We start from the raw sequence: 21,253 nt of genomic DNA on the forward strand, positions 1-21,253 counted from the left end.
GCGTTAGGCTCGCGAAAGGAGGGGTTGGTTGGTATGGAGAATTTCTTTTGAAGGCCTAACTGGTGAATCATCTGATTCCGTTAACGACGTGTTATTTCATTCCTTGTTTTGTAGGTAGGTATAACGAATATCCATGTGTTCGCAGATGCTTCGGGCAGGAATGCCTTCCCTTCAACCAATGCTGGCGCATTTAAAGGTCAGTATCGAGAACTGCTCAGTTGAGCTCTGCCATCTGTCTTCGACCTAATCAGCATGGTCGAAGATAAACATGCACAGTATAACTTCCGTTCAAGCAGAAGTTCTTATCCTCCGGGCACAGGACACTAAACCAGCTTTTACTTTGTTATCCGATGCTGGAAAATGCTAAACATCCATGGCCTCGCTGTGCCGGTCTACAACAGTCAACATCCTATATAATATCACCCTCGGCGCCCGGTACCATCTTCCGTACCCATAACGATTGTAAACACCCCCTCAAACCCCCTTAAACGTCCTCCCCACAATCTCTCCCCCACAAATAACCTCCTTCTCCTTCTCGTTCAAAATGCTATTCCACATCCTCAAATCCTCCAGCGTGATATTCCTTTCCGCCAGACTCCTCCTCAGTAAATCAATCTGTCCATTCCCTCCCCCAATCACATTGCCTGGCCCCCCACCCCGTTCTGGATCCCCAACAATAGGAGCCACAACCCCATCTCCTTGTTTCCCCTTTTCTCTCGACAACATTCCAAACCTCAGCCCCACCTCCGTGACTGTCACAATAATGCTGATAATAATCAGAATAATAATAATCCAGGTGATGTAGCTCATCTTGGAGTCGGCCACACTATCAGCGAGAATCTCGGACAAGTCCAAAAACACGCGGCACCGCTCGTTGAGCGTCTTGATACGTGGGTCGATTTCAAGGTACTCCCGGATCGCCACGTAGAGCGGGTGCAGCGTGGGCTCCGAGTCCCAGAAGAAGTTGGGTACATCGAGGATATTAGATGCTGAAGACAGAATTAGTTGCCCGCCCAAAACGTTGCGATGGGATATGCTTACAAAGATTAATATCCACTCTCGACTTGAACAACCTCCCCAAAATCTTCACAATCTCCGTTCGGGTCATGTTGAGCTCCCCTGTCATAGCTAACCGCTTGGGCACATGCTGTGCGTCCGACATCGTCTCCGACATGCGCTCCTCAAAGAAACACAGCTTGGTACTCTGAGCGATAGCATGACTTATCGTCAACTTGACCATGTGATCCGAACGCGGCAGCAGCGTGATCATGTCGTTGAATACACGCGGCCGCTTGACATCAGCGCTGTACTCGAAGTGGAACTCCTCCATCTCAAAGTCGGCCTCGTCCAATGGTCTCGTCGCAAGCGCAATGTTTGTCTCGTGCTCTGAAAATGCCAAATCCGCCAAGATATCCTTTTCTTGTCGCTCAGTAAAGTTCCAAAACACCACCACTCCGTACGAGAAGACAAACATCTCCGCAAAGTGCTTGGCATCTGGAACCAACCGATTGATGGGGTTCACCGTAATCTGTTCCACTTGGTGGTCGTCCGGTCTCCCGATCGAGTCAGGTGCACTGCTCGCCTGTTGCAGCACCGTCCCCGTATTAGGACTTCCGCCCAGTCCCTGCGCACCATACGAGTACTCATCCCAGTATCCCTCATGTTCATCCCTCCTCTCACTCCTCTCAATCTCCAAATCCAGCACCGTCTTTCCCGTCCCTGGCGTCTTCAATACTGGTCGACTCCTTAGCCTATACCCATCCACACCAGGCAGCAATGGCAAGTGATAGACGATGTACAAGCAATCATCATACAGCTTCGTCTTGGCCTCATGTTTCGTCTTCAGAAACTCCGCCGTCTCCTTCACCTTGAACGCCTGAGCCGTACAATACGCCGTCAACCTCGAAACCTTCTCCCCTCTCTGCATCTTAGGCAGCCGCTCCGCATAACTCTTGCCGCGAATTCCGCCCCTCTTCCTCAACACGTCTAATTCCTCGTCTTTAAGCGGTCTGTTCTCGTCTTCGCCGCGCAGTATCGACACCCGCCTTGCCGCCATCTCATCGTCACTGACATCATCATCGACGGGAGCCTCAGGGAGAAGTACGAGCTTTTCGCTAACCTTCGTTGTGCGGGACGGGACCTGCTGGCCGGTTCGAGCAGAGGCGAAGGTAGGTACACCACTTGGGCGGCGCACATTGCGTGCTGGTCGCTGGCCTGGATGGCCTCGGGGCTGGCCGGAAGGAATATCTGATGAGTACTGAAGGATGTTGTCGACTGATACGAGACTGGTGCTCGGTCGCCCAGCGCTACCCATTGCTCCTGGTCGTTGTGTGCCATTGCGAGCTGAGGGCCGTTCGCGGGAATCGGTGACCTGAGACAACCAACGGTTAACTTCATCATTGTCATCTGAAAAAGGTGGTTCCTTCCTACCAAGACCGACGGTGCTCGTTTTGAGGACGCCATTCTGCCAGATATCAGATGTCGCTGTATCTGTTCCCACTATCCGCCAGTTACCAGGTCGAGCGGTGTACCAATCCCCCTTCACAAACTCTCGTGTATAATGGTTCTGAGTGCTGTCGTCAAAAGTCTGCAATCCTCCGAATAGTACAAAATGTCTTCACTTTTGATGCGCGCGGTGGTTGGTCCTTGCCGAATTGGATTGATGCGTAGTAACAAGGAAAATGGAGAAAAAGAAACGCCCAGAGATCGGCTCTGCAACGCCAAAGCCAAGCGACGTCATTGCGCCCAGGCCCCACTGAGCTCTCCGCAGGACCGCTGGGATCCACTCCGAGGCTGGATTTGGCAGTTTGTCAGTGTAATAAGACAAACATGAAAGCTCCGGATGATCAAGTTTTCTAGCCAGTCTGAATGTAATGTAGCGAGATGCCTGCTTCTATATAGGGTATTCGGAGGATCACAGCTCTCAAGCATGCTGGATTGGTTCTCGTTGTTGTTGTTTGGTTGGGAAAGCGTTCGCCCTGCACAAAATAATGGTGTTGTAAGGAATAACATGTGTGATCACTGTCAACTTATGCCAGTTATTTGGTCCATGACGTGCCCAGGCGCTGGGATAGATGTTCAAAGACGCGTTCTAGAAAGCCATGGAGACGGACCTATGTAAGAAACTCACGTATATTCATTTCTTGCAGAAGCGAATATGTACTAGCTAGTTGCCTATCTGGCGTCGATATTCTCATTCTAAATCCGCAGAACCCAAGCTCTCAGACTCCAAACTCCAACTCACAAAAAGCAGCTTCAGGTATTAATCGCCATTTCAACCCAAAGTCTTGCCAATCTCCCGCCAACTTGAAACAGCCCAAAAATCTTGAGGAAAAAGAAATAGAAAGCACATCATCGGCCCCATCCCAAGTCTCACACAATCATGCACAGTTCACCAGACGCCTCTCCACAGTCCAGCAGGTCCTCACCAGTTCCCGAGCCTGTGCCTCCTCCAACTCCGCTTCCTCCCTGTTTTCCCCGGCCTTTACTCTCTCGGCTCTAGGCATATGTATGTTCACTAAGCAAGACGGTAACCACCTTGGGTAAGTACATTACAAAGCGTTCAGTATTATGAGAAATAGGAACCAGAAATCTAGCCTAGCATACGGAATCCAAATGCAGAAAAAGATCAGAGAATGAGAATCTGAGGGCGTGTTTCCAACCTCGAATATCTTGTCCGACAGCAATGCCAACAAAATTCATCTCCTTCCAGAATCGCAGTCTCTGCCGTCTTGCCTTGCTGGGCAAGGATAGAAACAGCCGCCAGTCTTGCAACGGCATTGTTGCGTCTTTGTACAACACCTGTGCAAGGGGGCTGGTCGAGGAGCTCTTCCTGCGAACCAATGGAAACAGCATCCCGATACTTCAATGGCAATGAATGCCCGAACTGGCAATCCCGATGGGGGAATGATATGGTGTTGATCACATCCCTGTTTTGGCTCCTTTCAACACCAAGGACATCAATGTCCGCGACCCATCTGCCTTGGTCCTGCACCGAGACTGCTGGCTCAAGCAGAAATATCTCTTGGTCTATTTCTCCCTTGGGGCCCGGAGCCAAGGGCACTTTCGAGTTGGTGAACGAAAAATGCAGCGAGGTTCCTTTGAAGTTGTCCTCACAGGTTCCGTTGAAAATATGATGAGATACCATCAGAGAATCGTGCCCGATTTGTCGTATACGAGGTTTGGTTGGCGACACGAGACATACCATCCCCGTCTGGCCAACATTGCCAACCAGATGCCGAATGCCCAAGTGGAATGGGCTGGTACAAGGGTCGGAGAGCAATATGTCGGCGACATATATGGAGTCGTCCGAGCATAACGCAATGACATCCGCGAGGTTCGCAAGGTCTATATCGAAGCGGCCGGACTCAAACATTGCTATACAGGCGAACAACTCCGCGCGTGTCATCTGTTTGAAATATTTCTCTGCAGATTTTTCAGCAGTATTGGGCAGACAGAACCATTTCGCGGCTGTCAGCGTGTTCTCGATGATTTACAGCGACACGGTAGCTTGTGACATCCTTTTGGTAGACGTGGGCTGCAACTTCAAGGACTAGAAAAGACTGGAGCAAGTCGTGTGGCTGCCGAAACCCACTGCTAAACAAACAAGAGACAGTCCTGTCGGATTTGAGCTTCGCAATTGCCAGAGCTTTCCCAGTAACTGAAGATGTCTTCAGAGGCCAACAAGAGGGGAGGGGAATCCTCCTTAGACTCAACATCCATCGGATTAGAGAATGATTCGGTGGAAAATTCAGACTTCCAACTAGCTGTTTCTGTCCGATCTGTAGGTAATCCCGATTTATGGTCCACTGGCTCAGAAGATCCTGTGGGCGGCCCAGCTTCACAGTCGACTTGTTCAGGTTCTTGTGTATAGTTGTGTTCAGGGTTATAGTTTACGTAGAGCCGCTCCCATCCCGGAGTCTCAGGGGAGGTCCCCTTGAAGGCTGTTGGCTCTGAGCATTTCCGTTTCCGTTTCCGTTTCCGTTTCCGTTTCCGCTCCCGACTGACGGCTGCCTCTGTCAGGTCATCAGAAGAAGAGTTTGTCTGATGTGTGGTTAGCTCTGTATCGACATGCCACGCCAAATATCTCTAAGGGTACATTGCGACGTGAGCGCCAGGTGAAAGATTTACGAGCCCATACGAACATGTCTACCTGCAAACACCTTGTTTGTCCCAGCTGCTATAGCAAGCCTTTTGCCGACTGGCAAGCAAAAATACCCATGACAACATATTCTTTGAGTCCAGATAAGTCCACGTGCAGCCATCTGGCATATCGCTTTCTAGGGATGTAATCTTAGCTCAACGCGCCATAGTGTTGGGTTTGGCCAGCAATATGATCCTCGATTGGATGTATCGTCATCCATTCAATATACCTCTGGCCTCGAATGTAAGACCGGTACGTGATTATTGCATTCCGGGCTTTCAGATCCAGGCGTGGTGAAGTGGCAACTTGGCGTAGGTAGTGGATTCCGGCACCGATGGTTATGCCGCAGCAGAGAGCCTGCATAACACGGGAGTTACAAAGCCCAAAAAATGCTATGTGCTCGCCGCGGCGAAGAGAATCCCCCAGGAAGCCCCTTTCTCGTCTCCAGCCGTATTTGATAAGTATTACTGCGGAATTTTTCTCTTTCCCGTCGAGTTCTGTGACCACCGAGCAGAGCCTTGAAAGCCATGATCTAGGTGCGCGACCGGATTTCACTTGGCTCAAGACCTTTCCCAATTCTGCGAACCGTGTCATGGCGGCTTCAAAGTCGGTGTATCCAACCTCCCATCGGCGGAACAAAGCCCCGAGAGCAACAAGCCAAAGTTGAGGCATGTAAATCCGACTCAGCTGCTCGTGGCTGTGGACTGTGACCGGAGCACCGTAATATTTTAAATGAGACAGGGCGAGGGACCATTGGGTAAAGCTTTCGGAGGATTCGCCCCTGTATTCCAGTCCAAGGCTCAGGACTGCCAAGTTGGGAAGAGGTCGTCAGAAAAAGTAACTTTGGTAGCCTCAGCCTGAAAGACAAGAAGATTGGGGAACAAGTTCCAAGCCGATATGCCCCTCAATACCGATCGATCGCAGGCCTGCTGAGGAGTGTTATGGAGAAGTTTCTCAAACACCTCCATCGCCCGATTCCAGGTAATGACGGCAGTTTCGTACGTAGATTTACCTTTAGGGTAGGGAATGTTGAGGTTCTGGGCGATCAAATCGAATTGGGAATGTTGGAGCTTCATCGAGGCTTCTGCCCTCCTCAGCCAAGCCCGTGCGTTCGCATCCCAAGATGCTAATTCGGTTCTCGTATAAGATTATTGAGAGGCCAGGTTCGTGTGCGGGTTGACGAGTTTTCCACTCTCAAGGTCGGCTTTGACAGTCCGTATTCTCTTCTCGACCAGCTCAACCCGTATTGACGTGGCTGCCTTGGCCTCCCAAGCATCTGCGAGCATGCAGTCCAGTAGAAGGACACCAATTAAGGAAAGTCCAGATATCGCAGCAGCCCATATAGAGGCACAGTCCGCTCCAATGAAAGGTTGAAAAGGGCCATCTCTCTCTGATCCCTGGGGGTTGATACCAAAGCGGGCCAAGATTTCGGGACGCGACTACCAAAAGCCTTGAATAATCTTGGTGTTTCGGGAACGAGCTCATGGAAAAGAAAGCCGAGCTTACAAGCCGTTCGATGGATTTCGCCTTTCTCTGCTTCGTGTTTTCTTTTGAGTGTCGATGCCGAGCCGACAGGATGGTACTCAGGCGAAGGTGCGCAACGCCACAGCGAAAAGTCCAGGTTAATATTGACCAAAGCAAGAGTGTTTCCGTTTTGGACGGCGACCCCGGACACGTTGAGCTTGCCTAGAGAGTTCATGACTGCTTATGTATAGGTGTGTGGAAGTCCAGATGCGTAGCGTTTGTGCTTGAACAAATGGGTGCCCAAGCTCCCTGTTGATATCAGTCCAAGGCTGGACAGCTGGCTTGTTCAAGGAGGGTCGCAAAACGTGAGGCCTTCGTTCCCTACAATCGAATAAAGCAACCGGAGAGCAAGATGAACAAGTGTCTCCATACACTTTTAGTTTCCTTGTTCAGGGAAGAAGTCCAGTCCATCTCGACGCAAAGAGACACCAAGATTGCTGCCCAACACATAGCCTTGCTGCGAGCCTCATCTGCAAGAGTATTAGAATCGCGGGGTGTGCATTGTGTGACTTGAGCTCCTTACCATTGCTTGTTGAAATGGCCCATACTGCTCTATCATTTTGACTGTGTTTAAAGATATCCGACGATCACCGTCGAACTCTCGTACGTGCTGAAGCTGAGTTGACCAAACTGTTTCCACATCGGTAGCGCATGAGTGCGAAAATCCAAGGGCTTGAATCAGTTATGAAGAGCATATTCGGAAGATGTTCGGTATAAGCCAGACCAGTTCGGTACCTGACGAGTTGAGAGACGACAAAGCTCTACTATTAGATTCAAATTGTCGGTTTCTGATGATGGTGGGGTGTACGAAAACAAAATATCGTGGACATGCATCCGAGAAGTCCATGACAGACGCTGGGATACTGGGATAGGAGACATGGGAGAGAAGCTGGAACCACTCCCGCTAAGCATTACGCTAATGCAGCCTACGCCGCTAAGCCTTACAACAGACTGGGCACCGGAGCCTTCCATCCTTGATTTCACGATGAATCATCCTCACAACTACCCACCAGTGCCACCCATCTTTGTCATCAATTTGGAAATTTTCGGACAGCGATAAGAGTGAAGAACACAAGCATCCTTCCAGATGCCCATTGGGGTGAAGTCTATCTTTGTAACCGCAAAATCGACCTCGGCCGGAGTGGCAAGAGCTGGTGTTTTCAGACCGCCGGGCCGGCACGCGACCCTAACCCTAGCTCTTAATTCCAGGCCTTGTAGCGCCGGGTAAAAGCTTCCCCTTCAAAAGACTGCGGCAAATGCCAAGAGATATTACTCATGCGGCGAACTTTCAACCCATCTTATTACCATCACTCAAACCTTGGCCTTTTCTTGGGCAGCACTTATCTAGCCGGTGGACGGTATTCTCCTGTCAAGTTTTCTTCTTGTCCAGCTGCATTTTTGCAAAAGAAATTTTCTACGTTTTAAAGTCGCTGTATTTCAAAAAGCGCACCCCCCCGAAAAGAAATTTTGTTTGGCGGGGCAAATTGGAGCAGCGCCCAAAATTCCACCGCTACAGTCAAGAGGATACAACCTTACGACTGAAAATATGGCCGAAGTAGTTCCACAACCCCAGGGAAGCTCGAGCCGTGGAGGAGGATCAGGAGGTAGAGTCCGGCGAGGGCGTGGCTGGAGAGGAAGGCATAGAGGTGGTCGTGGAGGGTCCAATGCCAACGCATCCGGAAGTGGAAATGGAAATGTGGAAGGGAGCCAGGCGACTACGGCAACAACTCAACCATTACCACCACCAACTGCAGTACCTACACCAGTACCGCAGCAACCAGCAGGTGTAGCATCTCAACCAATCGTTTCAGATGCTTCAAGTTCGCATCAAGAGGGCCAACCAGGCAGAGGGCGAGGAGATAGGGGCAGGGGAGGTCGGGGCAGAGGCCGTGGTCGCGGAGGCGCGGCTCAAAGATCAATAGTAACCTCCCATCGTGGAGGTCGAGGACCGCCGGTTTCAGCACCTCGACAAACCGACTCTTCATCATCTCAGTCACAGTCACAGATACGACATGGGTTCAACCTTGGTGCTGTCGAGTTTGTCCCTGGTCAACCAGTCTCCGTCACTACCAACACACGGGGTCCTGGAGAAATCATACCACCCAGATCTACCCCTGCTCCTAAACCGGTCATGGAAAAATCCACAGCAGAGGACCTTCCCACACGTATTCACGAGGACATCGACAATGGGCAGTACGAATGCGTCATCTGCACCAGCGAGGTTGTCCGATCTTCCCGAGTTTGGTCTTGCTTGATCTGCTGGACGGTTACCCACCTTCACTGTGTCAAGAAGTGGCACAAAAACCAAATGAAACAGAAGGAGGAAAACCAAAGCCCTAACCAACCCGACGGTTGGCGCTGTCCAGGGTGCAACTCCAATCTGTTGGAAGACCCAGCATCATATCACTGTTGGTGTGGGAAAGAGTTTGACATAAAAGCAATTCCTGGCTTGCCTCCTCACACATGCGGACAGACCTGCTCCAAGCCTAGAGCTACATGTCCACATCCTTGCTCCCTGATGTGTCATGCCGGACCATGTCCGCCATGTACACTCATGGGCCCAGCACAGACCTGCTTCTGCGGCAAGAACACTGTTACCAAACGGTGTAGTGAGACTGACTACACGAACGGATGGAGCTGCCAAGAGGTGTGCGGTGATTTCCTTCCATGTGGGGAGCATACCTGCTCCCAGCCTTGCCATCCAGGCTTATGTGGCGCTTGCGACGTTCCCATGCCATCAACGTGCTATTGCGGCAAGGAGCGGAAAGAGATACCTTGCAACCAGAGAGACGACATTTTGGAATCGTTCAACTATGGCCAGCTCGATGACGAAGAAGAGTGGTTTGAGGGATCATTCCAATGCTCAAAAGTCTGCGGCAGAAAGTTTGACTGTGGACATCACACTTGTCAAAAGCCCTGCCACCCGCAAGATGAAGAGACATCTCATTGCCCCCTTTCGCCCGACATGGTGTTGAGCTGCCCCTGTGGAAAGACACCGCTTGCTTCCTTACCAGCCGAACCCAGGACGTCGTGTCAAGACCCCGTCCCGCGATGCGACAAGCCATGCGATAAGATCCTGGCTTGCGGTCATCATTGCCCAGATAAGTGCCATACTGGTGCATGCGCCCCTTGCTTCCAGAGTATGGACATCTCCTGCCGTTGCGGCAGGGTCACCAGCCGTTCAGCGTGCCATCTAGGCTGTGTTGAACCACCACAATGCTTCCGGGTGTGCAAAGCGCAGCTCAACTGTGGAAGACATGAGTGTGGAGAGCGCTGCTGCTCGGGAGAGAAGAAGGCAGCGGAAAGGCGGAAACAGAAGCGGGCTGTCAACGAGAATTACGAGCCCGAACATATCTGCCTACAGGTTTGTGGCCGGCTGCTGAAATGTAGTAAGCACACATGCCAGCAGCTATGTCACAGGGGGTCTTGCAATGCTTGCCCGGAGGCTATCTTTGACGAGATCAGCTGCTCTTGCGGGCGAACTGTATTGCACCCTCCGCAACCATGCGGAACCAGACCGCCAGAGTGCCGATTTGACTGTCGCAGAGCGAGGCCATGCGGACATCCTGCAGTGTCCCATCAGTGTCATCCAGACGATGTGGCTTGCCCCAAGTGCGCCTTTCTGGTGGAAAGGCCTTGTATCTGTGGCAAGAAAATTCTCAAAAATCAGCCTTGTTGGTTTGAGGATGCTAGGTGCGGACTGCCTTGTGGGAAGAAGCTGAAATGCGGAGCCCACGAGTGCAGGAAGTCGTGCCATAAGCCCGGGGAATGTGAGGATGCTGAGGTAGTTGGTTCTCATTGCATGCAGTTATGCGGAAGGGCGAGAAAGTCTTGTGATCACACCTGCGTGGACGAGTGCCATGCCCCTTTTCGTAAGTTTACAGCCTTATATTTTTATGTGCCCAAGGACATTGCTGATACAGTCACAGCTTGCAACGAGGACAAGCCGTGTCAATCCATGACATTCACCACCTGCCCTTGCCAGCGGCAAAAGAAACAAATTCGGTGCGGTGCAACTCGCTTCAACTCGGGGCCAGATAAACACATCACTTTAAAGTGTGATGACGACTGTCTTCGACTGGAGCGGAATCAGCGGCTTGCCGACGCGCTCAATATCGACCCTAATCACACCGACGATCATGTGCCGTATGCCGACAAGACCTTGAAGATGTTCCGCGAGAATATTGCCTGGGCTCAATCACAAGAACGGGAACTTCGCATGTTTGCTGCAGACCCAGAGTTGAAGCGGATGCGTTTCAAGCCTATGGCCAACCACCAACGTGCCTTTTTGCACTCACTAGCTGAGGACTATGGTCTTGATTCCGAGTCTCAAGATCCTGAGCCTCACCGTCATGTTTGCCTTTTCAAGACACCACGGTTTGTGTCTGCTCCCAAAAAGACCCTGGCTCAGAGTCTTCGCCTAGTTAAGACCGCTGCCGCCACTGCCGCTGCTGCTGCTGCTGCCAAACCAGCCACTCCCGCCAATAGCCAACCCTCACCGCAGGCATTCAATGCCCTCTTACTCACCACACCTCGGTTTGGACTTACAGTCGAGGAGGTCGATCGAGCCCTGGCCTCAGACATTGCGGCCGCGGCACGTTCTGGTCCGGCACTCAGCTTCACGACCAGCTTCCTCCCCTCGGAAGACATTGTGATCAAGGCCATCCCTAATTTCACGACCGCAGCTATTGCAACATCCATGGCACCAACACCACAGGCAGTTCAGTCAGTTCTGAAGAATCTCAAGTCTGCTGTGGCAAGAACTATCTCAAAGGCAGGGTTGGCAAATGGGGTGGTACTGTGCCACGCAGATAGTTCGCTCAATGTTGTTAGAAGAGAAGGAGATCAGGCTGCTGGTGCTGATGGATGGAGTGCTGTTGCTAGCAAGGGGACATGGCGGCGAGCTCCTAGTGGGAAGGTCGCTCCTCCTCCTGTGGCGAGCAGCAGCAGAGCTGGAGGTGGCTTCTTTGCGTTGAGGAAGCTGGAGCTGAGGAAGAAGAAGGTTGAGGAGGAAAAGGCGGAAGTTGAGGAGGATTGGGAAGCGGCAGCAGAGAAGTTGGAGGGTGGAAGCAGCGATAAAGAGAATGAGGTTGTCAAGACGAGCAGCGAGGATGAGCTGCAGGGGCATCATGATTCTGAGCAGGAGCAGAGTTCTCTGGTTGCCACTGATGCTTAAACCTACAAGCTCACGATATCAGTGTCGATTGATGATTGTAATGTATGAAATATCATGTTGTATATTAACTGACATCCTTGGACCAGTTGCAATCTTGCTTTCAGGTGTTGTTTAAACCATCGTTCCCAAAGCCTTGAAACAATTCAATCCCAAAAGAACCAAAAGTTCATGCACTCAATCGCCGCTATTGAAACCCGTACCAAGTAAAAAGATGCGCATTCCACACGCCCCTTATTCCCTTCCCGCCCATCCCATAGCCCATGTCTATTATTAGTCCTGCTATGATCACCTCACGCTTCACCCTTTGCCGCTCTGTAACGTGACAAAGTGTCATTCTAGAACTCTCAAAGTTACCCCTTGTTAACTAACTGATCTTCTTAGCCAGGACAACTGATTTACCTCCGACGGTGAAGTGACCTTTCCAGAACCGAAGATCCCGTCAAAATCTCCTGTTTCGGCCCCTATCCAATATCATGCTACGATCGCCTTCCCACACATGACCAACTCACTCAAAAGTCTCATGTTCCAAAACCCAAGGCAACACTTCGGAGTAATTCTAGAAACCAAAAATCATCCAATGACTTCTCCCTTGCCTCTTCCCCTCAAACTCAACTCACCAATCCCAGTCCCCAATCCCCTCTCTCTCTGCCGCCCACTACCTCATGCCCCTCACCCCAGATTTCCCCATCTCATTATTCCCAGCAAAAAGCAAATGCACTTGCGTAATCCAACCTGCGCGGCTTTCTTCAAATACCAAAGCAGCAAGCAGCAGCCCTATACCAAGCCTACTATAACCTTTTTATATCTCCGCCACTGTCACTCCCCCATCCCACCATCCAATAATCCCCCCGCAAAGCCACTACCGAGCTGAACACACAAACCCACCACCCCATCCCGAGACGAGACACACATCCCCAATCCATTCCTCGCTTATTCTTCAAAGCTGCGCAACTTGCTCACCTTGCCGAACCGAACGCAAGGGACCGACTATGGACCGCCGCATTGGGAAGTCCCGCCCAGCCAATTAATATCTAACCACCCACACACGACACAACCTCAACAGCCGGCAAGTATCGCCAACTAACTAGGAACTATCATGTTTGGGATAGAGCACTCCACCTTCATGCTCCCTCTATCACCTCACCAGTTTCGTTCCTGCCTGTGATCCGACTGTCCGGTCCCGAGAAAATGATCCTGGTTGAAAACTCTTGTCCGTACAATAATCACACACCCGTAGCAAATGACCACCAGTGGTTCCAATCTTTTCTTTCATATTTTTTTTTTGTCTTGTACCTCTTGAGTTTTTGTATATCTAGTAGTAACCTTTCGCCTCTCTCTTCCGCAAAAAAGGTTAGGGGGGTATCACTATGTTTTGTGTCTCCGTTTCCTCTCACCGTTTCTGTTGTTGTCCCGTCTGTCATGACGTAGACCTCAAAGCCCATCCTTCTCGTCCTTCTCCCTCCTTTCCCTCACAACCCTGTTGATAAACTCGGCAATGGCCTCGAAATACCCTTCTTCAATCACACTCGAGTTGTGATCTCCCCCAGGCAGCGGCTTCCAAATCTTGACCGGGGCGTTGCTCAAGTCATAGAGCTTCTTCATATGGATTGGACTTTTCAGCGTCAGCGTATACTTCCCAACCCACAAGCCGAGGCAAAGTACTCACGGAACAATCTCATCCTGCAACCCACTCAAAAACAGCGTCGGCACCTTGATCCCCCCAATCAACCCATCGCTTCCCCACACCTGATGGCACAAATACGCCAAATACTTGGCCGGCGGCATAATACTCGGGATCAGCTTCCTCATGCTCAAAAAGGTATTTTCCAGCACCAACCCCACAATATCCCCTCCCTTCCCGCCCTGGGACTGGTTCTTAGCCACCAGCTTGATCCCCACCGCACCCCCCAAACTCTGACCATACACCACAATCTTGTGGTTTCTCGTCTCGGCCCTATCCCTCAGGTAATCCAATGCCGTCTGGGCATCCATGTTCAACCCTGATTCATCAGGCGTACCAGTGGAGATGCCATATCCGCGGTATTCAAGCATAAAGACGTTGCACCCCGTGGCGGCGATGAGCATACGGGCGATGGGGAGACGATGACCAATGTTACCTGCGTTGCCGTGGAACATAAGCACGGTCACGTCCGAGTTGGGGTTGTTTCGCCGAGGGCCCCGGATGTAAAAGGCCGAGAGCTTCTCGCCATCGTTGGTGGGGATGATGAGCTCTTCGTAGTCGCTGAAGTGGTATTGGCTCGGCCGGGGGACGTCAGTGCGGGCGTTGGCGGGGATGGAGGCCGGGTAGATTAATGCTCTGAGAGGGGAAGATGAGGTTAGGATGACGTTATCGTTGAAATCGGGGGGGGGAGCGATGGAGGATATACTTTTGCTTGAAGTACAGGAGAGCTGTCAGCAAGGCTGCAAGCCCCTACATGCCAGGAAACAATTGGTTAGTTATGAGGACTGGATATCAAAAGTGTTTCTCAAAAAACTTGCCCCCTGAGCCAGTCTGCGCGGTTGGCGTTGCAGCCATTCAGGCACTGGGCGGGAGAGGCAGGAGGAGTATCGGGTCATACAGAAGTCGCGATGGCTGGCAGGCGCATGTAGCCCGCTGCGGTGCTCATCAACGAGAGTGTCTGCTGCACGAGAGGATTGCCTGCAGACGATGACGACTCGTGAGGAGACGAGGACATGATGAGGTTTGTTGACGTTTGGGCAGCGGGTGCCAGTAAAAAAGGGCGGTGGGTATGGCAGGTTAGGTACAGCAAATGCCCAGCAAAGCAGGGACCCTTAGCTATCCGAGCTTATTTAGGAGAGACGAGGCGGGAGTGGATGCGATGGGCGAAACAAACAGGGGTTGGGAGACGTTGTGGTGAGCAGTGAGTCTCACGGACAAGGGGGGCTCAAATTGAGGCAAGGTGATTTGAGATGGAGAGTCAAAATGCAGATGCAGCAGGAGCAAAGTGGAAATATGCCTGCAGCGCCAAATCTACCGCTGAACATGCAGTCTTTTGGGCATGATGTAATTTTACCTCAACCGAGCAGATCTGCCGCTGATTGCCGTCCACACACTCTCCAACTGAAGCCAGCTCAACCCGGCTGGGCCAGCTGTTCGGCCGTCCTCCACCTGGCCCGCCTGTCAGGCCGAATTGAACGGGCCCGGCCTCCCGCTATCGTCCGAATTTCTTTTTTTGTTGAGGCCTTCGAGATGTTCTACTCCCTCCCTTGCTCTTCGCCTTGCCCAGAGCTCAAAGCTGACAGTCATGACGGCCACAGTGGCATCGTGGAGGGGTTTCAAGCTTATCGATTGCAACCTTGGAATTGCTGTCAGGTTGCCCCGACCCCGGACCCGAGAGGCCGATCTGACAGGGAGTGGGGGGGTTAACAACCAAGCCACAACCAGGCTTTAAACCAACCACACTCTGTGGCTTGTGGGAATGCCATCTCGAAATCCATCCATCCAGCGCCGGCACTGTTCAGGAGGCAGGAGCCTGTCGTCGCGCCCGCGAACGGGCCCCTCGCATTGGATTGTGCCACTGTTCATGCAACTCGTTTGCGATTCAGGCTGGCTCGATCACTGGCTCGTACCAATCGGCAGGAAGACGTCGCGCCAGGTCTGAAACAGGAGACGACTGGATAAGGGGCGAAGGTTGCAACACCCGACGGCGTGCTTCAATCGGCTTGACAGCTTCTCCAGTTCAAGAGCTTGAGCCCTTGATGGAGTAAGCGCTGCCGAATTGCTCTAGAAGCATCAAGGCAAACTCAATTCGGGGGCTGCATTGACGAATTGAGTGCCTGTGCTGCGCTGTTCCTGAGCTAGGACGCGGTGAATCCACCGAACCGCCTCACGGGTAAGCCCCCACCTGTTTAGCTGCGTTTGGGTACAGAAAGACTGCCCAAACGACATCATTCCAGGCCTCTCTGCATGAAGGGTTTTTTGCTGGTCCTTGATGTCTGTCTGTATTGTGGCCGCGAAGGCTAGGTGGCCCCTTTTTCCCCTATCTCTTTTGAGCAATACTCGGGACTGATCACAGGTCAGATGAACCGTCATCTATGCAAGAAGTGGTGTTGTGCCGGCATTGGCTTCTTTTTTTAAATGAATTGAAACGCGCTTCGAGCTGTCTCCTGACCAACCAAAGACGCGCTTCAAGTCAAGTTTCGTGTTGAGGATGCAGTTTGTTGTGCCACATCTCCCCGCTTTTCGAACCCGGAGGGGTCATCTCCAGCGGTTCTGTCAGCCACTCAGGGCACTCTGTAGCAAATCGGGACAAACGGGCAGCTCCGCAACCAAGAGCGGGTGGAGGGGCTGCTGTGGCTCGTGGGTGGGCTCGTGGGCTGCGGGCCCGGCAACAGGGCAACGCAGAGACTAGCGATGCATCGGCGCCCAAAAACCTCCAACCAAACACCAGTCCAAGCCATCCAAATTCGACTTTTTCCTGTTGACAGCGCACACAATTTTTTCTTCGAATCCCACGATTCCAAGCCGGCCACGAAGACCGGACTCCCGTCGACTACCGTGGATCGGCCTCACCAGCCCGCTAGCCCCCGCTGTTGCTAGTGCGCCGTTCTACAGTTCTGCCCGTCAGCTTCATCCGCTCTCATTCGTGCCCAACGGCGCAGCGCAGCAGCAAGCAGAGCCCACTTTGTTGACAATCCTGAGGGACGCTCGCTGTATGTACAAACCGGACCCTCAGCTCGCCCCAACACAGCCCCATCTCTACCCTGTGCCGCCGCATACGCTCTACCCAGGCCATCCGTACCTGACAGAAGCCCACAAGGCCTGTCCGAGACCCATTCTTCATCTCTTCAGTTCTCTTTTCTTCACCGCACCCCCAACACTAAGAGCCCGGGCAACAGCCTCCTTTGCCTCGTCTTCACCGTCCCGGAACGATTGGACAGAACTCGACCTGCTTGCAACTGCCAGCTAACAGCCAGAAGAGCCGCCTCCGAGACCACCGACAGCAGGGCAACAAGCCGCTACACATTTTGCAGACTCTGCACCACCAATTGGACCAACTCCGAGGATACCAAGGGCCAACTGACACCATGGTTTCCTTTTCGTGCGAGGTAAAGTCATCATGTCTCTATTCCTTCATGCTTCATCCCTCCGTCGTCCATATCGGATACTGCTGCCGTTGAGACCAAACACAGCTTCAACGGCCGTGTGTGTGTGTGTGTGTGTGTGTGTCTGTTGATTCCCCAATTGTCACCCCTCCCCCTTGTTGGCGTGGTCTGTTTTCACCCCCCATGACCATCCCGAAGGGCAATCTCAACTGACATCACACACTGCCGCACACCACCCACCTCCACGGGTCACGGCGGCCAACACTGGTCACCCACCCTGGCACACCACCCCTCCTTCCCGCACCCCTCCCCCAGTATTGATCAAGCTGATCCCTCCCTCCCTCTTTTGCCCTGTTGCTTGTTTTCCCACATCGCCACGAGAACACACACACTGCCGTCCATATCTTCCCCGCGCTCCCCAGACACCCACCAATTAGTCTTGCTTTCACCCCGCTCTATATCTAACCATTGCTTTTGCGACTCTGAACAGGCCTGTGGAGACATCTTCACCAAGAAGAAACTTGACCCGCACCGCAACCGCTGTCGAGGTGCTACCTTTACCTGCATCGACTGTATGGTACATTTTCCTGGCACAGAATATCGCTGGCACACGGTACGACGACCTGGTCATGTGTGTTACACCAGCAGAGCTGACTGGGACACAGAGTTGTATGAGTGAGGAACAAAAGTATCAGGGTGCCCTCTATAAAGAGAAGAAGCCAAAGCAGCAGCAACACCAGCAGCGCGTTCCCCCTCTCGCACCACCTCCTCCACCTGCCGCCATGGCTCAACCAGCATATGTCGAATCAGTCGCCGAGGAGGACAACTGGAAGAATTACGAGCAACGCAGTGACGATGATAGCCGTTCCATCAACCTTCCGGAAGCGCCTACCCCGCCTTCTGCCGTGGACATGGGAGGCAACGTGAATGTCTTTGATTTCATGGTCGACAACCCCACGCCAACCGCTTCCAATGTTTCGCTTCCCCTTCCCGTCCCTACTCAGGTTCCAGCAAACGAGGAGATGTCCCTCGTGCGGTTTGACCCGGAGGCCAACGGCGGCGACAACTTCGAAGACCATGCCCTCATTCACGAAGAAAATGGTGCTGTAGCCTTGAACCAGTTCCAGACACCCGCGCCAAAACAGCCCCGGAGAAAGACCAAGGACAGCGAAAGTAGCGTTAAGAAAGACAAGAAGCGCAAGAGACTACACATCGAAACCGACCAGGTCATGATCGATGCCCCACCAGTAATGCACTCCGGGTTGACTGGTGGCTTGAAGGGTCTTATGAGCAGGTCGTCCGTATTCCCACCATCTCCAGACTATTCTGGAGACAATATTGCGACACCAGCAAGTCCTTTGAAGAAGACCAAGTCGTCAAAGCATCACCACAAGTCCCTTGCGCGCACGACAACCGAGTCTTTGAGCAACGGCCTGATGGCCATGATTGCCGGACCTTCCAAGACGAAGTCGTCCAAGAAGAAGGCCAAGACCAGCTCCAGCTCCAAGGACTCCAAGAAGAAGAGTTCCAGCTCCAGCAGCCCCAAGCGCCTTGAAGGCGGCAAGGAGCCAAAGCTCCTTGAATACCGACCTGGATCCAAGGATAGCAAGGAGGGTGATGTGGCCAGTGGCCAGATGGTCATTTACAAGCCCGCCGCCGACCACTTTCTGAGCCTCGTTACCAAGGGTCCCGAGAGTGAGAAGGGATGCAGCGTCAACAAGGCACTTAAGAGGTACCACCGTGAGCGCAGCAACTCGGGCGTCAGCCTCAGCAAGTTGATGGAAGAGAAGGAATTGTTCAAGACTCTGCGGATGAAGAGGAATGACCGGGGAGAGATTGTGTTGTTTACCATTTGAAGCGTTAGCATGGTGTCTGAGAAGCGTGTATGCATATGGGAAACGGGTAGCATCCGGGGGCTCCAGGGCATGGGGCCTGGGTAATAACATCATTCCGATCTGGGAGTTAAGTGGCGAGGCATGATGGGAATATTGTGGGCATACGGTTTTTCTTCTTCTTTTTCTCTTGATGATACCTCTCGGCGATGGACGTGATGCATTCTTTTGGTCGTTCCTTTTCTTCTCACACGGGGTGCAAAGTCGCAGACTCACCTTGATTTCTTTTTTGGTTTGGTTGACTGGGGGTTTCTTCATCTTTTCTGGTCCGTGCAAGCTGGCTATTTCTCTTTTCCTCTCTAATCTCTCTAATAGAAGTGGGAGCGAAAGAAGATGGATTGCTTGGTGGACCCTGGTGGTTTTTACCGGTTTTCTAATATCCTGATTTCCATCTTTGTGTTTTGTTTGGTTAAGTTTTCGATTGCAGTGTTCCTTTCTTGTATTATTTTACAATTTGAGGAAGAGAAGAAAGGGAGACTAAGGACAAACAAAACTAATGGTGGTGGTGGTGGTGGTTGAAGGGGGGGTTACTTGATACCTTTTCTTGCTGTACTGCCATTTTTTTTTCTCGGGAAGAAGAATCAGGATAGATGTTTTTTTGGATTGGAGTGAATATCCGGGGAGGCTTTTTTGATTGCTTTTGTTTCTTCTCGACAGTGGTTTTTTTTATATTTTTTATCTTGTGTGAAATCTATGATTGAAGTCGTCTTTAGCAGATGTATAACGTATTTTTATACTTGAGTTGTTGCAATTCAAAGCAAGCAGAATCATTACTAGTTGAATTTTGAACCATGTCTCAAACAACCCGAGGTGTCCAAACTCGAAATTAGTAGTTACTAGTCTTCGCTTCCCTCAATCATACACATCATTTATTTACATGACAGCCCCTGTTTACATTACGCTTTCCCCTTTTTTCCCCACCAAAACCATCATGTCTAGTGAACATGCACCATCCTCAGCGGCAAAATCTTCTGCCCCATCGCCTCCCTCCTGCACAACGGACACTCTGGCTTCTCCCTCACCCAATCCCCGATGCACTCCCAGCAAAACACATGCCCGCAGCTCGTCACCGCCGGGTCCTTCAGCTCCTCCAGACAGAGCGTGCACTTCCTGGGATTGTAACCCTTTATCCAAGCCATTTGCTTCCCGTCACTGAGATCATACCTCGGCTTCGTCCCCCCTTTCACCAACGGGGTGTGAGTCGTCCTGGCAATCTCCGCCAATGAGCGCTGATTCTGGGGAGCGGGGGCCGAGGTGTCAAGGAGGGAGGTGTTGAGGGCGTAGGCGTTGTCGTCCAAAGAGACTTCGACGGGGCCGGAGGGGATGTACCGGTCTGATGATGTGGGGATGTCGTCTATATTTGACGAAGGGGAGGAAGACAGTTGTTGGGAGAGGTGGAGGTAGGTCCTGACGAGCATTTGGGTGACGAGGAGGACGCCGAGCACTTCGTAGCCTCCGCGACCAGAGTTTTGGCTTGCTCCTGGGGTGTCGGGGATGCGCTTGGTGAAGATGTAGCGGAGGCCGAAGAGCCGCTTGGAGAGGGAGTAATACGCGCCGGTGAAGTAAAAGGTTGCGAGGGTGATGGCGTGGATGTGGGCTGGGTTGGTGAGGGAGGAGAGGTGGGTTAGGATGTAGCGGAGGGCGCGGGCTTCAGAGGTGGGTTGGCCTTGTTTTGTTGTGTCGAGGCCGCGGGTGGTGAGGGTTGTCAGCCGGGTGGTGAGAAGGCGGCGGAGGGAGGAGCGGAGTTTGGGGAGGAGGAGGGTGAAGAGGTAGGGGGTTAGTGTTGAGGTTGCGATGAAGCCTGCTCGGCGGGAGAGGGAGGGGAGAAGGGGGCCGGGTTGGGAGGTGGGTTTGGGGGGGATGTGGGAGTCGGGGTAGGTGGTTGCTTGTTGCTGCGAGGGAGGAGAGGGGGGCGCTTCGACTTGGACAAGATCGCAGTATTCTTCTCCGAGCGTGCGGTTGCCGATTAGGGTTGTAAGGCAGAGGTAGAGGGCATCGCCTATTGTGCGGGTCTCGGTCGCCCAGGAGTGGGCAGATCGGGCGCCGCGGAGACGGCGGTGGAGGTCGGAGATCTGGTTGGTGAGGAGGCCTTGGAAGTAGGCGTCTTTTTGGTGGGCGCGGATGATGTCTGGCGCGGCAGCGTATGGGTATGGAGAGCTTGTAAGAGGCGGTGGCGGCTGCGATTTGGGGGGCTGTGACGCCATTGTGTCTGTCGCAGTTGAATATTCAGAAAGATGTTTGCTCGCAGCGCTCAGCGCATTGCCTGGTTCCAAAAAAGTTTACAGTCGAAGATGCGATGGCGTGTGAAGAGAAATGGTCGTGGTGTTTGATGCTCGGCTTTGGAGTCCTGGACCTCGGTGAGCTCTGGGTCTACGCACCGGTATCCCTGTCCCTGGATGCGGACGCAACAGCGGGGCCGTTTCGGGCTTAGGCTTAGGTGGTCCCCACATG

General features: G+C 52.4%; 6 protein-coding genes across 6 annotated transcripts; 2 read left to right on the forward strand and 4 right to left on the reverse strand.

Moving 5' to 3' along the window:
* Positions 1 to 13: 13 nt before the first annotated feature.
* sif3 (Sad1-interacting factor 3) lies at positions 14 to 2,699 on the reverse strand. Its single transcript, XM_062906982.1, has 3 exons — positions 2,431 to 2,699; positions 1,042 to 2,371; positions 14 to 989 (listed from the first exon to the last, which is right to left on the reverse strand). The coding sequence occupies exons 1-3, from the start codon at positions 2,461 to 2,463 to the stop codon at positions 475 to 477; spliced, it is 1,878 nt and encodes a 625-aa protein (XP_062769883.1). The 5' UTR covers positions 2,464 to 2,699; the 3' UTR covers positions 14 to 474.
* Positions 2,700 to 3,628: 929 nt separating this feature from the next.
* On the reverse strand, positions 3,629 to 4,408 carry QC763_104120 (uncharacterized protein; the record flags this gene model as incomplete). Its single annotated transcript, XM_062906983.1, has 1 exon — positions 3,629 to 4,408. The coding sequence occupies one exon, from the start codon at positions 4,406 to 4,408 to the stop codon at positions 3,629 to 3,631; it is 780 nt and encodes a 259-aa protein (XP_062769884.1).
* A 3,213-nt stretch (positions 4,409 to 7,621) lies between these two features.
* Positions 7,622 to 11,997, forward strand: FAP1 (FKBP12-associated protein). The gene is made up of 2 exons (XM_062906984.1): positions 7,622 to 10,539; positions 10,597 to 11,997. The coding sequence occupies exons 1-2, from the start codon at positions 8,214 to 8,216 to the stop codon at positions 11,841 to 11,843; spliced, it is 3,573 nt and encodes a 1,190-aa protein (XP_062769885.1). The 5' UTR covers positions 7,622 to 8,213; the 3' UTR covers positions 11,844 to 11,997.
* A 1,099-nt stretch (positions 11,998 to 13,096) lies between these two features.
* bem46 (bem46 protein, variant) lies at positions 13,097 to 15,830 on the reverse strand. The gene is made up of 4 exons (XM_062906985.1): positions 14,423 to 15,830; positions 14,231 to 14,274; positions 13,510 to 14,160; positions 13,097 to 13,455 (listed from the first exon to the last, which is right to left on the reverse strand). The coding sequence occupies exons 1-4, from the start codon at positions 14,537 to 14,539 to the stop codon at positions 13,275 to 13,277; spliced, it is 993 nt and encodes a 330-aa protein (XP_062769886.1). The 5' UTR covers positions 14,540 to 15,830; the 3' UTR covers positions 13,097 to 13,274.
* On the forward strand, positions 15,071 to 20,994 carry QC763_104160 (uncharacterized protein). Its single transcript, XM_062906986.1, has 3 exons — positions 15,071 to 16,913; positions 17,401 to 17,523; positions 17,576 to 20,994. The coding sequence occupies exons 1-3, from the start codon at positions 16,893 to 16,895 to the stop codon at positions 18,764 to 18,766; spliced, it is 1,335 nt and encodes a 444-aa protein (XP_062769887.1). The 5' UTR covers positions 15,071 to 16,892; the 3' UTR covers positions 18,767 to 20,994.
* On the reverse strand, positions 19,738 to 21,006 carry PEX10 (peroxisome biogenesis factor 10; the record flags this gene model as incomplete). The annotated part of the gene is made up of 1 exon (XM_062906987.1): positions 19,738 to 21,006. One exon carries the CDS (start codon positions 21,004 to 21,006, stop codon positions 19,738 to 19,740), a length of 1,269 nt encoding a protein of 422 aa, XP_062769888.1.
* Between the last annotated feature and the right edge of the window lie 247 nt (positions 21,007 to 21,253).

Source organism: Podospora pseudopauciseta, chromosome 1, assembly GCF_035222475.1.
Source record: "Podospora pseudopauciseta strain CBS 411.78 chromosome 1, whole genome shotgun sequence".
NCBI classification, from domain to species: Eukaryota; Fungi; Ascomycota; class Sordariomycetes; order Sordariales; family Podosporaceae; genus Podospora; species Podospora pseudopauciseta.

Excerpts from the sequence above, each read along its gene's own strand:
- FAP1 (XM_062906984.1), top strand. The coding sequence starts at position 8,214 with ATGGCCGAAGTAGTTCCACAACCCCAGGGAAGCTCGAGCCGTGGAGGA. Across the intron at positions 10,540-10,596 it reads CGAGTGCCATGCCCCTTTTC|CTTGCAACGAGGACAAGCCG; the intron begins GTAAGTTTACAG and ends ATACAGTCACAG.
- bem46 (XM_062906985.1), bottom strand. The coding sequence starts at position 14,539 with ATGTCCTCGTCTCCTCACGAGTCGTCATCGTCTGCAGGCAATCCTCTC. Across the intron at positions 14,275-14,422 it reads TGCCAGCCATCGCGACTTCT|GGGCTTGCAGCCTTGCTGAC; the intron begins GTATGACCCGAT and ends CCTGGCATGTAG. Across the intron at positions 14,161-14,230 it reads CTCCTGTACTTCAAGCAAAA|AGCATTAATCTACCCGGCCT; the intron begins GTATATCCTCCA and ends TTCCCCTCTCAG.
- sif3 (XM_062906982.1), bottom strand. The coding sequence starts at position 2,463 with ATGGCGTCCTCAAAACGAGCACCGTCGGTCTTG. Across the intron at positions 2,372-2,430 it reads AACGAGCACCGTCGGTCTTG|GTCACCGATTCCCGCGAACG; the intron begins GTAGGAAGGAAC and ends TGGTTGTCTCAG. Across the intron at positions 990-1,041 it reads GAGAGTGGATATTAATCTTT|CATCTAATATCCTCGATGTA; the intron begins GTAAGCATATCC and ends TTCTGTCTTCAG.
- QC763_104160 (XM_062906986.1), top strand. The coding sequence starts at position 16,893 with ATGGTTTCCTTTTCGTGCGAG. Across the intron at positions 16,914-17,400 it reads TGGTTTCCTTTTCGTGCGAG|GCCTGTGGAGACATCTTCAC; the intron begins GTAAAGTCATCA and ends GACTCTGAACAG. Across the intron at positions 17,524-17,575 it reads CAGAATATCGCTGGCACACG|AGTTGTATGAGTGAGGAACA; the intron begins GTACGACGACCT and ends ACTGGGACACAG.